This window comes from Hyperolius riggenbachi, chromosome 9, assembly GCF_040937935.1.
Source record: "Hyperolius riggenbachi isolate aHypRig1 chromosome 9, aHypRig1.pri, whole genome shotgun sequence".
In the NCBI taxonomy this organism is placed as follows: domain Eukaryota; kingdom Metazoa; phylum Chordata; class Amphibia; order Anura; family Hyperoliidae; genus Hyperolius; species Hyperolius riggenbachi.
Window position 1 is genome coordinate 104,935,406 of NC_090654.1, and position 16,228 is coordinate 104,951,633.

At 45.9% G+C, this 16,228-nt stretch overlaps 1 protein-coding gene across 2 annotated transcripts in view; it reads left to right on the forward strand.

Moving 5' to 3' along the window:
• Positions 1–418: 418 nt before the first annotated feature.
• Positions 419–16,228, forward strand: part of LOC137531695 (receptor-interacting serine/threonine-protein kinase 3-like) — a 74,718-nt gene continuing 58,908 nt past the window's right edge. For both annotated transcript variants that reach the window (XM_068251651.1, XM_068251652.1), the window contains exon 1: positions 419–628. In XM_068251651.1, the coding sequence (XP_068107752.1) occupies positions 495–628 (134 nt within the window). In that variant the 5' untranslated portion in view covers positions 419–494. The remainder of the gene's footprint in view (positions 629–16,228) is intronic.

Below are 16,228 nucleotides of genomic sequence, written 5' to 3' on the forward strand. Positions count from 1 at the left end.
AATATTATTGTGATAATATATACTACACTTTAAAAACAATGCATATTGGTAGATATTAACAATATTTTATTAACTAAATTGATATTAACAATATTTTTTTTAAACGAAACGAAAAAGCTAGATTACAGTTATCAATTTCCTTTCTTTCACAGATCTGGGCAAAAATAGGAGTCACTTTTACAAGCTAAAATAGTTGTTATCCCTCCAGTGTATGTACATAACTTTAGATATCAGACAAGCAAAAGCACAGAAGAAAAGTAACTGCAAACAATGAAGTTACAAAAGACCTTTGAACAGAGAATGATCTTCATGGATTTCTATAAATCTGCTCAGGCTGTAATTTGAACTGCATTGTATACAGTGACGCCTTCTGTCAGCTCTGAGAGATCTCTCCTCCCCCTCAGTAGTGAGTGAGTAGCTTAGCTAGTAGTCATGTCATTATTCTGTGTTTTGCCAGAGTAGCAGAGCAGACGTACTGCGGAGCTTGAAGGAAAATGCATCTACTTCCATATGGAGATTTGGAAAATCTGGAACTGGTGGGCAGCGGGGGATTTGGATGCGTCTATAAAGGTTGGAGCCGGAGGTTGCAAATGGAGGTAGCACTGAAGATGATACAAGGAGCACATAGGTATGCACTAGAGTTAAAGGTTTATTTATGGTAACATCAATTAGATTCAGGGGTGTAACAATAGTCACAGCGACACCAACTGTCATGGGGGGGGGGGGGGGGCTGTTCCGCTCTTGTATGTAATGCAGGGCAGCATACCTGCTTCCTGCTGCATGACAGGCCCTCTTTAATCCTCTTCAGTGCAGCTCATCCCTGCGCTGTGCGGCCAATCACCATGCGGCTACATTCTCAGCATGTCATGTGACATGGAGATCACGGTGAGGGGGGCCCAGCGTAATGAAGTTGCACCACTGTTTAGCTTATGATTAAATTATACCTGTCTCTTCATGACGGCTGACGTTTCGTAAACAGTCTAACTACAAGACAACTTTATCTATAAAATATATACTGTATATATATAGAGCCATATCAATCCATGTCATGCACTGATGAGGACCAAAATGTTTGAAACAGGTTGTATGTATGTTGGATTTATGTGGCTCTGTAAAATTTGTAAGTTATAGGCTTGCTAGGCTTGCTATACACCAGCAGTTTTGGTGACTGGCTTTCAGTGGCATAGACAGGTATTTGCAAATTCAAGAGTGATGCATCATGGGAAACTACACTTGCTCACTTAACCACTTCCCCACTAAGGGATTTTCCCCTTTAAAGAGACTCTGCAATAAAAAAAAAGTCCCCTGCGGAATACTTATCTCGGGAGGGGAAAGCCTCTGGATTCTCACGAGGCTTCCCACGTCCTACTTTTTCCCACAGTGGCAGCGCTAGAAGCCCCTGTAAATATTTACCTTCCTGGCTCCAGCACAGGCGCAATAGCAGCTCTCTGCACGGGAGGATCAGGCGGAAATGGCTGATCCCAGTCGGGTCCGCTCTACTGCGCAGGCGCAAGTCACCTGCACCTGCGCAGTAGAGCGGACCCAGTAAGGCTCGGCTATTTCCGCCTTAGCCCATCGGGGGCTGCTACTGCGCATGCTTTTAGAGCCAGGGAAGGTAAATATTGAAGGCCCTACTGTGCCTGCGCCCAGCACGACAAATTGTCGGCTGTGGTTTCGGTGGGTCCAGCGCTGCTACCGTGGGACGAAGGAGGATGGGGGAAGCCTCATTAGCATCCAGAGGCTTCCCCTCCCTAGGTAAGTAACCCACAGGGGACTTTTTTTTTGTTACAGAGTCTCTTTAAAACCAGAGCAATTTTCACATTTCATGCTCCTCCCATTCATTCACTTATAACTTTATCACTTAATTACAGCTAAATGATCTATACATTGTTTTTTTGTTTTGTTTTTTTTTGCCACAAATTAGGCCTTCTTTGATTGGTACTTTTTGCTAAGAATTATTTTATTTTATATGCATTTTAAAGGGAAGAATAAAAAAAATAATGTTTTCTTACTTTTCAGCTATTATAGTTTTTAAATAAAACGTGCTACAGTAGATAAAACTCACACATTTAATTTGTCCATTTCTCCCGGCTATTATAATGTTTCAACGATGTCCCTAGTACAATGCATGGTGACAATATTTTATTTGAAAATAAAGGTGGGTTATTTTCAGTTTTGTGTTTCTTTATACTGTATAAATAATTACGAACCTTCATTTGCAAAAATAACAGTACTTCTTACAAGTGTTTTATTTTGATAATAATGGGGAGAATAAAGGGGGGGAGAATAAAGGGTTAATACGGTAATTAATGGGGATTTTATGTTTGTAATTTATATGTAGTTCGCTTGTATTTTTCTTTTTTTGTCCACAAGATGTCGCCACACTTGCCTTTGTACAGAATAGTACACAGGAGGTAATGTGTTCCTGTGTAATTACTTTCACTTTCATATGCTGGTGATCAAAGTAAAAGTAAAAACACTGGCAGTTAGATCGCTTTGGGAACATGTTCCCACCCACCGATAAGTATTCTGCTTGGGGGGAGGGGTTGCGGGCAGGAGTGTGAGCACACATGGGCACAGCGTGTAATACGATACATGTATCTACGCTCTTAGTCCAGCCCAGAGGGGCGTAGATACACAATGAGGTGGTGGGGAAAGGTGTACCTGTGACTAAAAAATGAAAGCATTTATATGTACCTGGGGCTTCCTCCAGCCTACTTCAGGCCGTGGCTCCCCTTGCTGTCCTCCAGGACCGCTTCAATCCTCGATCTTTCAAAGCTGGCCGAGGGATATCATCAGGACCGAGCTCATGCGCTCCTGCACATGCTCAAATGCAATCGCAGCGTGCTTTGATAGGAAGCAGAACTAGACAGAACACCTACTATTTGAGCAGTACATAGTTGTACTGCTCTCAGGTTAAAATTTAAATAATATTAAAATCATCTTTGTAAAATTGTATGTACCTAATAATAGGTACTGAAATTTGAATGTGGTGGTTATGTGGACAATACTGCTTGGAGTTATGGGAAATTTATTAGATCATGAGTAATGTTTGCATGAATGTTTAGCAAGAAAAGGCCGACAATGAAGGAGCAGGGCTTGTACAGCAAACACAGGCCTTTATCAGATGTGGGAATCTCTTCACAGATTGGGAAACTCCTGGACTGAGAAACTCCAGAGTTGTAACAACAAGAGAGCTGGTGAAACCCTGTATGAATTCCTGAGCTGAGAGGGAAGAAGGGAGGAGAGCACAACTGTGACGGAACTTCAAGTTTCAGTTTCACAACCGATAAACCACAGCAAGGAAATAGCTGACTGCTGCAGACAAATTTGCAAAACAGCCACATATGGCCTGTGCAGAAAGAGCCAATGCAATACACTTTGTGCTTTGTATTACCAGTAGAGACAGTCACTATTCTCTTGATGACTTCTGTATACTGATAGAAATGTGAAGGGTACATTGGTTAATATCTTTAATACATTTAATACTTCCAGTGGCGTAGCTAAGGAGCTGTGGGCCCCGATGCAAGTTTTACAATGGGGCCCCCCAAGCACTCTATACATAACAATTAATACGGCGCACAAAAACCTGCCAATGGCAACTACAGTGTCAGAGGTGCAAGAAGGGAATGGGAAGTAGTTTGTTAATGATTACCACTGTTGAAAGTATCCATAGAAGTGATTATTATGAGCACAGGACCAATAGAGAGCTAATACTGTGGTTGAGGGAGGGTCCTCCGGGGCCCCTCTGGCCCAAGGGCCCCGATGCGGTTGCTACCTCTGCACCCCCTATTGCTACGCCCCTGAATACTTCCTTTGATTCTTTCAGAAATCAAGTACTCCAACTCCACTGTCTGCATATTTGTTTTAGACCGTGGTCCTCAAACTAAGGCCCGCGGGCGAATGAGGCCCCCTGAATGAAGCCCCTGCCTTGAGGCTTTTTCACCGGCCCTCCACTCACAACATGTTTAACTTATTGATGCGGTCCACTGCATCTTAAAATATCGATGGCTCACATATAGAATAGCAGTGCTGGCACCACCAAACCACAGGGAAGTCATTCGCTGGCTTCCAATCCAATTCTGCATCAAGTGACACTGCTGTCCAATTGGATGACAGGTCATCCCCTGGGTACGGTTTACTGTCTGGCGCAAAGAAGTTTTTTATTATCAGCATATGCTGTGTTGGGGGCATAATATTTGCACCTGCTGTTTTGGGGCATAATATCTGCGTTGGTCAAAAGAGTCATCAAGCAAGTAATGCTACCCAGAGTACTACTTACCCAGGGCTTCCCCCAGCCTCTGGCAGCCGATATGTCCCTCGCTGCAGCTCCACTCTCCGCCACTGGCTCCCGGTCCCCGATGGTGCCTCGCCATGTGGCTTCTACTGCGCCTGTGCGAGCGCCGCAGTCAGTCTCCTCCACATGGTCTGGAACAAACTGCACAGGCAAAGGTCTATTGCACCTGCTTAGTACACTCCGGACCACGTGGAGGTGATTGACATTGGCGCTCGCACAGTAGAGGACGACCTGACGAGGTCGGGGGCCAGTGGCTGAGACCGGAGCTGTGGCAAGGGACATAGCGGCTGCCAGGGGCTAGAGGAAGCCCCTGGTAAGTAGTACTCTGGGTAGCATTACTTGCTTAAAGTCTGCTTTAAATGGGAGACAAAAGGACTGCACGTGTTAACAGGTATAGTTACACTACCTAGGTTCAATGTAATGTTTTCTACATTATATTATGTATATTTCGGCCCCCCATTAGTTTGTAGTATGTTGGCCCAGTCCTTGACCAAAAAAGTTTGGGGACTCCTGGTTTAAGATGTGAAATTTAGAAACTGAAAAAAAGACAATTCATCAGCATGTTAACAAAATATCTGGCATTTTTTTTACAGGACACCTGAGATGGGAGGGTTACAGAGGCTGACATATTTATTTCCATTTAAACAATGCAAATTGCCCAGCTGTCCTGCTGATCCTCTGCCTCTAATACTTTTAGCTTTAAAAAGATGACATATTTCTGACTGAAGCTTGACTGGATTAGAAACATGCTCATTTTAGGTGTGTGATTCAGACACTACTACAGTCAAAGAGATTAGCAGTATTTCCAGGCAACTAGTATTGTTTAAAAGGAAATAAATATGGTAGCCTCCACATCCTTGTCACTTCAGGTAAATAAGAAACACCGTGAGCCCAATATAGTGTAGTATGTATTGGAAACCGTGGATAAATGTAAGTGTGAGATGAATATACTCACAAAACTGGGTTACCTCTTAGGCAACCACTGTAGATGCAGGTGAGGAGATCAGACCTGTCCTCACTCAGGATTAAGATGTCGCTCTCTGTAGATCAGAAAAGTAGGGGTAGGTCACCCCTCCACCAGGGGTGGACACAGTATTATCTTAAGAGAACAGAGGCGCCAGCAGGATAAAAGATAATAAAAGTTTTAAAATTAGCTGGGAGGCAGTGGTGGACTTACCTCCGGAAAGCAGACTCAAAATACTGTCTTAATTAAACAAATACATTTATTATTAGTACCCCAAAAGATGCAATGCGTTTCGCAGGCACAGCCCGCTTCATCAGGCAATAAGAAAGGGGACAAACAGTAGCTCGTCAGTAGCACGAATAGCGCCTCTGTCTGACGAGCCCTGAGCCTACTGACGAGCCCTGAGCATTCAGTCTGGATTTGCTCAGGAATATTCATAGCTCAGTCTGTGTTCTCTCATGTCTTTTCAAGTCCAAGCCTGCCCCCTGCTGGCTCTGCTCAGGAATCATTATAACTGAATCATTATAGCAAAGCCAGACTGAATGCTCAGTCAGGGATTTTATCTGGTCTGATAAGAAACAAACTGTGCAGTGCAGAATGAAACAGAAAGCATGGTAGGTGTTTTCTCTAATGTCCCCACTGATCTATATGGTAGAATACATGAGGGTGCTTCATCTCTGGTTCACTTTAACCACTTGAGGACCACAGTCTTTCTACCCCTTAAGGACCGGCCACTTTTTTTCCATTCAGACCACTGCAGCTTTCACGGTTTATTGCTCGCTCATACAACCTACCACCTAAATGAATTTTGGCTCCTTTTCTTGTCACTAATAAAGCTTTCTTTTGGTGCTATTTGATTGCTCCTGCGATTTTTACTTTTTATTATATTCATCAAAAAAGACATGAATTTTGGCAAAAAAATGATTTTTTTAACTTTCTGTGCTGACAATTTTCAAATAAAGTAAAATTTCTGTATACATGCAGCGCGAAAAATGTGGACAAACATGTTTTTGATAAAAAAAAAACCATTCAGTGTATATTTATTGGTTTGGGTAAAAGTTATAGCGTTTACAAACTATGGTGCAAAAAGTGAATTTTGCCATTTTCAAGCATCTATGACTTTTCTGACCCCCTGTCATGTTTCATGAGGGGCTAGAATTCCAGGATAGTATAAATACCCCCCAAATGACCCCATTTTGGAAAGAAGACATCCCAAAGTATTCACTGAGAGGCATAGTGAGTTCATAGAAGATATTATTTTTTGTCACAAGTAAGCGGAAAATGACACTTTGTGACAAAAAAAAAGAAAAAAAAAAAGAATCCATTTCTTCTAACTTGCGACAAAAAAAAATGAAATCTGCCACGGACTCACCATGCCCCTCTCTGAATACCTTGAAGTGTCTACTTTCCAAAATGGGGTCATTTGTGGGGTGTGTTTACTGTCCTCGCATTTTGGGGGGTGCTAATTTGTAAGCACCCCTGTAAAGCCTAAAGGTGCTCATTGGACTTTGGGCCCCTTAGCGCAGTTAGGCTGCAAAAAAGTGCCACACATGTGGTATTGCCGTACTCAAGAGAAGTAGTAGAATGTGTTTTGGGGTGTATTTTTACACATACCCATGCTGGGTGGGAGAAATATCTCTGTAAATGACAATTTTTTCATTTTTTTTACACACAATTGTCCATTTACAGAGTTATTTCTCCCACCCAGCATGGGTATGTGTAAAAATACACCCCAAAACACATTGTTCTACTTCTCCCGAGTACGGCGATACCACATGTGTGGCACTTTTTTGCACCCTAACTGCGCTAAAGGGCCCAAAGTCCAATGAGTACCTTTAGGATTTCACAAGTCATTTTGCGGAATTTGATTTCCAGACTACTCCTCACGGTTTAGGGCCCCTAAAATGCCAGGGCAGTATAGGAACCCCACAAATGACCCCATTTTAGAAAGAAGACACCCCAAGGTATTCCGTTAGGAGTATGGTGAGTTCATAGAAGATTTTATTTTTTGTCAAAAGTTAGCGGAAAATTGATTTTTATTGTTTTTTTCACAAAGTGTCATTTTCCACTAACTTGTGACAAAAAATAAAATCTTCTATGAACTCACCATACTCCTAACAGAATACCTTGAGGTGTCTTCTTTCTAAAATGGGGTCATTTGTGGGGTTCCTATACTGCCCTGGCATTTTAGGGGCCCTAAACCGTGAGGAGTAGTCTGGAAATCAAATTCCGCAAAATGACCTGTGAAATCCTAAAGGTACTCATTGGACTTTGGGCCCTTTAGCGCAGTTAGGGTGCAAAAAAGTGCCACACATGTGGTATCGCCGTACTCGGGAGAAGTAGTACAATGTGTTTTGGGGTGTATTTTTACACATACCCATGCTGGGTGGGAGAAATAACTCTGTAAATGGACAATTGTGTGTAAAAAAATCAAAAGATTGTCATTTACAGAGGTATTTCTCCCACCCAGCATGGGTATGTGTAAAAATACACCCCAAAACACATTGTACTACTTCTCCCGAGTATGGCAATACCACATGTGTGGCACTTTTTTGCACCCTAACTGCGCTAAAGGGCCCAAAGTCCAATGAGTACCTTTAGGATTTCACAGGTCATTTTGCGAAATTTGATTTCCAGACTACTCCTCACGGTTTAGGGCCCCTAAAATGCCAGTTCAGTATAGGAACCCCACAAATGACCCCATTTTAGAAAGAAGACACCCCAAGGTATTCCGTTAGGAGTATGGTGAGTTCATAGAAGATTTTATTTTTTGTCAAAAGTTAGTGGAAAATGACACTTTGTGAAAAAAACAATAAAAATCAATTTTCCGCTAACTTTTGACAAAAAATAAAATCTTCTATGAACTCACCATACTCCTAACGGAATACCTTTGGGTGTCTTCTTTCTAGAATGGGGTCATTTGTGGGGTTACTATACTGCCCTGGCATTTTAGGGGCCCTAAACCGTGAGGAGTAGTCTTGAAACCAAATGTCGCAAAATGACCTGTGAAATCCTAAAGGTACTCATTGGACTTTGGGCCCCTTAGCGTACTTAGGGTGTAAAAAAAGTGCCACACATGTGGTACCGCCGTACTCAGGAGAAGTAGTATAATGTGTTTTGGGGTGTATTTTTACACATACCCATGCTAAGTGGGAGAAATATCTCTGTAAATGACAATTGTTTGATTTGTTTTACACACAAATGACCATTTACATAGAAATTTCTCCCACCCAGCATGGGTATGTGTAAAAATACACCCCAAAACACATTATACTACTTTTCCTGAGTACGGCGGTACCACATGTGTGACACTTTTTTGCAGCCTAGGTGCGCTAAGGGGCCCAACGTCCTATTCACGGGTCATTTTGAGGCATTTGTTTTCTAGACTACTCCTCGCGGTTTAGGGCCCCTTAAATGCCAGGGCAGTATAGGAACCCCACAAGTGACCCCATTTTAGAAAGAAGACACCCCAAGGTATTCCGTTAGGTGTATGGCGAGTTCATAGAAGATTTTATTTTTTGTCACAAGTTAGTGAAAAATGACACTTTGTGAAAAAAACCCAATAAAAATCAATTTCCGCTAACTTTTGACAAAAAATAAAATCTTCTATGAACTCGTCATACACCTAACAGAATACCTTGGGGTGTCTTTTTTTCTAAAATGGGGTCACTTGTGGGGTTCCTATACCGCCCTGGCATTTTACAGGCCCAAAACCGTGAGTAGTCTGGAAACCAAATGTCTCAAAATGACTGTTCAGGTGTATAAGCATCTGCAAATTTTGATGACAGGTGGTCTATGAGGGGGCGAATTTTGTGGAACCGGTCATAAGCAGGGTGGCCTTTTAGATGACAGGTTGTATTGGGCCTGATCTGATGGATAGGAGTGCTAGGGGGGTGACAGGAGGTGATTGATGGGTGTCTCAGGGGGTGGTTAGAGGGGAAAATAGATGCAATCAATGCACTGGGGAGGTGATCGGAAGGGGGTCTGAGGGGGATCTGAGGGTTTGGCCGAGTGATCAGGAGCCCACACGGGGCAAATTAGGGCCTGATCTGATGGGTAGGTGTGCTAGGGGGTGACAGGAGGTGATTGATGGGTGTCTCAAGGTGTGATTAGAGGGGGGAATAGATGCAAGCAATGCACTGGCGAGGTGATCAGGGCTGGGGTCTGAGGGCATTCTGAGGGTGTGGGCGGGTGATTGAGTGCCCTAGGGGCAGATAGGGGTCTAATCTGATAGGTAGCAGTGACAGGGGGTGATTGATGGGTAATTAGTGGGTGTTTAGGGTAGAGAACAGATGTGAACACTGCACTTGGGAGGTGATCGGACGTCGGATCTGCGGGCGATCTATTGGTGTGGGTGGGTGATCAGATTGCCCGCAAGGGGCAGGTTAGGGGCTGATTGATGGGTGGCAGTGACAGCGGGTGATTGATGGGTGGCAGTGACAGGGGGTGATTGATGGGTGATTGATAGGTGATTGACAGGTGATCAGTGGGTTATTACAGGGAAGGACAGATGTAAATAATGCCCTGGCGAATTGATAAGGGGGGGTCTGAGGGCAATCTGAGCGTGTAGGCGGGTGATTGGGTGCCCGCAAGGGGCAGATTAGGGTCTGATCTGATGGGTAACAGTGACAGGTGGTGATAGGGGGTGATTGATGGGTAATTAGTGGGTGTTTAGAGGAGAGAATAGATGGAAACACTGCGCTTGGGTGGTGATCTGATGTCGGATCTGCGGGCGATCTATTGGTGTGGGTGGGTGATCAGTTTGCCCGCAAGGGGCAGGTTAGGGGCTGATTGATGGGTGGCAGTGACAGGGGTGATTGATGGGTGGCAGTGACAGGGGGTGATTGACAGGTGATTGACAGGTGATCAGTGGGTTATTACAGGGAAGGACAGATGTAAATAATGCCCTGGCGAATTGATAAGGGGGGGTCTGAGGGCAATCTGAGCGTGTAGGCGGGTGATTGGGTGCCCGCAAGGGGCAGATTAGGGTCTGATCTGATGGGTAACAGTGACAGGTGGTGATAGGGGGTGATTGATGGGTAATTAGTGGGTGTTTAGAGGAGAGAATAGATGGAAACACTGCGCTTGGGTGGTGATCTGATGTCGGATCTGCGGGCGATCTATTGGTGTGGGTGGGTGATCAGTTTGCCCGCAAGGGCGGGTTAGGGGCTGATTGTTGGGTGGCAGTGACAGGGGGTGATTGATGGGTGATAGGTGATTGGCAGGTGATTGACAGGTGATCAGTGGGTTATTACAGGGAAGGACAGATGTAATTAATGCACTGGTGAATTGATAAGGGGGGGGGGGGGTCTGAGGGCAATCTGAGCGTGTGGGCGGGTGATTGGGTGCCCGCAAGGGGCAGCTTAGGGTCTGATCTGATAGGTAACAGTGACAGGTGGTGATAGGGGGTGATTGATGGGTAATTAGTGGGTGTTTAGAGAAGATAACAGATGTAAACAATACATTTGGGAGGTAATCTGACGGCGGGTTTGCGGGCGATCTAATGGTGTGGGTGGGTGATCAGATTGCCCGCAAGGGGCAGGTTAGGGGCTGATTGATGGGTGGCAGTGACAGGGGGTGACAGGGGGTGATTGATGGGTGATAGGTGATTGGCAGGTGATTGACAGGTGATCAGTGGGTTATTATAGGGAAGAACAGATGTAATTAATGCACTGGCGAATTGATAAGGGGGGGTCAGAGGGCAATCTGAGCGTGTTGGCAGGTGATTGGGTGCCCGCAAGGGGCAGATTAGGGTCTGATCTGATAGGTAAAAGTGACAGGTGGTGATAGGGGGTGATTGATGGGTGATTGATGGGTAATTAGTGGGTGTTTAGAGGAGAGAATAGATGTAAACAATGGATTTGGGAGGTGATCTGATGTCGGATCTGCGGACGATCTATTGGTGTGGGTGGGTGATCAGATTGCCCGCAAGGGGCAGGTTAGGGGCTGATTGTTGGGTGGCAGTGACAGGGGGTGATTGATGGGTGATTGATGGGTGATTGATGGGTGATTGACGGGTGATTGACAGGTTATCAGGGAAGATAGATGCATACAGTACACAGGGGGGGGGGGGTCTGGGGGGGGGGGGTCTGGGGAGAATCTGAGGGGTGGGGGGGTGATCAGGAGGGGGCAGGGAGCAGGGGGGGGGATAAAAAAAAAAATAGCGTTGACAGATAGTGACAGGGAGTGATTGATGGGTTATTAGGGGGGTGATTGGGTGCAAACAGGGGTCTGGGGGGTGGGCAGGGGGGGGTCTGAGGGGTGCTGTGGGCGATCAGTGGGCGGGGGGGGCAGATCAGTGTGTTTGGGTGCAGACTAGGGTGGCTGCAGCCTGCCCTGGTGGTCCCTCGGACACTGGGATCACCAGGGCAGGAGGCAGCCTGTATAATACACTTTGTATACATTACAAAGTGTATTATACACTTTGTAGCGGCGATCGCGGGGTTAACATCCCGCCGGCGCTTCCGTATGGCCGGCGGGATGTTACGGCGGGTGGGCGGAGCCAGTTGCCGGGGGAAGCGCGCGTCATCAATGACGCGATCGCTCCCCCGGCATGCCTAAAGGACGCGCCGCCTGAAGGCGTATTGCGGTCCTTTAGGCGTCCACTTTGCCGCCGCCCATGGGCTGTGGGCGGTCGGCAAGTGGTTAATTAAGAATTACTTTTAACCTAAACCTAACAACTAAAAAATATGCACTTTAAACAAGCTCTAATGTGCCCACTAATGATACAATCTTTTTTGTCCAATTTTACCATTTCTATGTAATATAAAGGGACTGCATAAATTATCCATTCAATATATTCACCCAATTTACCCTTATACTAAGTGTACTATGGAGAAGGAAAATCAATATACTAGATTGCAAACTGGTGATTTTTGTCACAGAACTGAACTAGACTTAAAGAGACTCTGAAGCGAGAATAATTCTCGCTTCAGAGCTCATAGTTAGCAGGGGCATGCGTGCCCCTGCTAAAACGCCGCTATCCCGCGGCTAAACGGGGGTCCCTTCACCCCCAAACCCACCCCCGCAATGCTTGGTCGTAGACTTGGTCGTGAGTGGAGGCAGGGCTGCAGCCGTTAGCCCTGCCTCCAGTCGCGTCTATCAGCGGCGCATCGCCGCCTCTCCTCCGCCCCTCTCAGTGAAGGAAGACTGAGAGGGGCGGGGGAGAGGCGGAGATACGCGCTGACAGATGCGCGTGGGGCAGGGCTGCGGCAGTTAGCCCTGCCCCAACCAGGAAGCGCTCCCCCGCTGCACCGAGGGGATTTGGGGGTGAAGGGACCCCCGTTAAGCCGCGGGATAGCGGCGGTTTAGCAGGAGCACACATGCCCCTGCTGTGTATGAGGTCTGAAGCGAGATTTATTCTCGCTTCAGACTCTCTTTAAGGTGTGAAATACTTTTCTAATAACTTATTCACTGTGCCACCCATATGAAGAAACATTTAGTGTACAGAAAAAAATGCCCTTACAAACATAGAGTTACTTTGCTAGAGAAAGTGGTTGGAAGAATAGTAACTAGCACAGCAGCTCACAAAAAGAGAGGCCTATGTTAAGGGATGTCTGTATGTTACATCCACTCCAATCAAGTCTTAAAGAAACCTCACAGTCCTCATCAAGACCCGCAGTGATCTGCTCATGGCAAGAGACAGAGACAAGTGTTCCACCTTGAGTCTGCTAAATGTTTTAGTGGCTTTTGATATGATTGACCATGAGATTTTGCTTAGCAAGTTGCAGGAGTACTGTGCTGTTGAAGGCTTAGTTCTCCAGTGGTTCAGATGCTTCTTGGCTAGTGGAATCCAAACAGCATATCAGGTATCTTTCTTGTCCAAACCTGCTTAACTCAAATATAGTGTGCCCTATGGCTCAATTCTGTTCCCATTGCTATTCACTGCATACATGATAGCACTTGTAAAAAAAAAAAATCATCCAACAACATTGTCTGTTTTATCACTACTATCCGGATGACACTCTGTTATATTTATTCTTCAAACTTGACATGACAGACCCTACTCCAACAATAAATCTCTTGCTTAGCCAAACTACAGTTCCACTATCAGCACCACTGAAGGTAAAAAGAATCAGTCTGAGGGCCCTTTTACCACCATCATAGGCCTATTAACTAAGAATGATGAGCAAGCCTACCATCAGGAGGTTGACAGAATATGCCACTTGTACAAAAAGAACAAGCTGGTCCTCATCACAGCCAAATCCATTGAGAAGATCATTGACTTTAGGAAGCACAACCCAATCCACCTCTGATTTATATTGACAGAACAGAGGTTGAAAGAGTATCCAGTGTCCACCTCCTGGGCACAACCTGACAACCTGAGCTGGAAGGCCAATACCATCTCCACCCAGAAGAAAGCTCAGCAGAGACTTCTCCGCAAACTAAAAAAAAGTTTGGCCTGGCTCATGAGCTTCTTAGTTCCTTCTACTCCTCCACCAATGAATCCATCCTCTTGTCATGCATCCTGGTCTGGTTTGCCGGTTCCACCACCAGCGACAGATACAAACTGCAGAGGTTTATGAAATTGGTGGACAGGATAATCAGGAAACCCCTTCCTCCTCTCAATCCCCTTCAATACACCAGAATGCACTCCAAAGAAATGAGGATTGCCAATGACCCCTCACACCCACACTTCTGCTGCTTTAGGCGGCTCCCATCAGGCCGTAGACTCCAGGTCATCTCCAGCAAGACCTCAAGGCATAGGACCACTTTTCTCCCCTTCGCTGTCAAACTTCTGAACCTTCTTCATGCCCCCCTCCTGCGGTCACACACCCCCCTTTTCCCCTCTTAGGCTGCAGCCTTTGCTGCTGGTATGGTTAATTGTTTTTATTGCCATGTTGTACCACAGTTGCAGTCATTTCTAACCAGTTCTTGTTTTCCCACCTACTCTGTGCTTGTATGTTCCCTGTATGTACCAGGACTATTCTGGACACGACCCACTCATGCTTGGAAAATAAAACATTTCTGATTCTTTCATGCTAACTTCATTGCATTGAGGCACAATGGACAATATCATGGCAACGCAATGCAATAATATTCCTATGGGGCTTTCACATCGAGATATTGGTGATGTTATTACCATTAATTTAGTCTTAAACTTTATCAAGTTAGTTGAGACAGGGTGGATGGGTCTATTTATATAAAACTGGTCCTGACACTCAGCATATTGTCCTGAAACCTTACTCAGCTAGACCACTGCCTGTGTCACACGGCTGTCCCTTCTGTTGCTGCGGAAGTGATCCACTGTCATAGGCTGAAGCCTATGACAGCCGATCACGCTGATTGACTGGTGGGAGGAGGGAGTGAGGGGGAGCTATAAAATTATTTAAAAAATAGGGGGGAAAAAACACCTGGGGTGCGATCAGAGAGCTCTGTTGGTGGGGAGAAAAGTGGAGGGGGGAATCACTTGTGTGCTTAGTTGTGAGCAGGGATGTTCATCCGGATTCTGGATATCCGAGTAACCCGGATATCCGACCATTTTTACGCTATATGGCCGGATCCAGATTCCAGATAGTTGGGGCCAAATCCGGATAGCTATCAGCGGATATCCGGGATATCCGGATCCGAAATACTGTAACTAAGGTGATGACGTCCTGGAGCCAATCAGAGGGCTCCCAGCAGAAGCCCTAGCAACCAATCACAGAGGGGAACCCTGGCCAACCCCACCTGACCTCATTGAGCCACTCAGAGGCCTCCCAGCCTAAGCCCTGGCACCCAATCACAGAAAGGAACACTGGCCAGCCCCCCTTGTATAATAAGGAGGGCTGCCATGATGAGACAGATCGTCCTGGCTTGCTGAATGCTTCCTGAGAGACATTCTCCAGTGCTGGTGACCTAGCAAGGGCTGCCTGTACACAGTTATAAACCTAAAGCTGTTCATTAATTAACCCCTTCACTACTCTATAGTAATCGTTAATTAGCTTGATTGATGTCTCATAGTGTGACACTTAGAGTATGTGCTGCACAGCTGCAGTGCTGCTGGGCCTAGGGCTTTACACAGTGATAAGCTCAGTGATTAACCCCTTCACTATCACTACACTATTGTTAAAGCATTAATATGTTAGTGTGCATTAGTGTCTTCTCATCTGATGTCTGACTGTCACTCGGCACTTGCCAGTGCCAAGTGTGACGTGGCACTTGCCAAGTGTCACGTGGCACTTGGCACCTGTCACATGGCACTTGCCACTTGTGACGTGGCACTTGGCACGTGTCACATGGCACTTGCCACTTGTCACCTGCCAAGTGTCACATGACACTTGGCAAGTGCGACGTGACACATGCCAAGTGACACATGACACTTGGCAAGTGCCACGTCACAAGTGCCACGTGACACTTGGCAAGTGCCACGTGACAAGTGCCACTTGACACTTGGAAAGTGCCACGTGACAAGTGGCAAAAGCCACATGACACTTGGCACGTGCCACGTGACGTGTGGCAAGTGCCACGTGACACTTGGCAAGTGACAAGTGCCATGTGACACGTGCCAAGTAACACTTGGCAACTGGCAAGTGCCACGTCCGGCATGCTCCTGGCACACGTTACACCTGCTGCTGCTGCATTGCCCTCCTCCTGCTGCCTGTGCTGCTCACACCGCCAGGCCAGGGTGCCACAGGCCACTGATACCACCTATATTTAACCCAAAACACAATTGCTGCATAATTTTTGGGAGGTGTCTTGGCTAAAAACTGTCATGTCCTAGTTGTGCGGTTGGACTTTGGACACAATGTGGGCTGCCCGACCGATGTTTGGAACCTAGGCCTAATGTGAATTGACAGCTATTTTTTTTTTTTTGGGGGGGGGAGATTTGAAGTCCCCACATCATGAATTAGTATTACCCTTTGAAAAAGAATGATGATACATGCCTCATTTACCCTAAAAACCCCTTTTAACCACTTGAGGACCCAGCCTTTACCCCCCCCCCCCCCCTTAAGGACTAGCACTGTTTTTTATGATCTGTGCTGGGT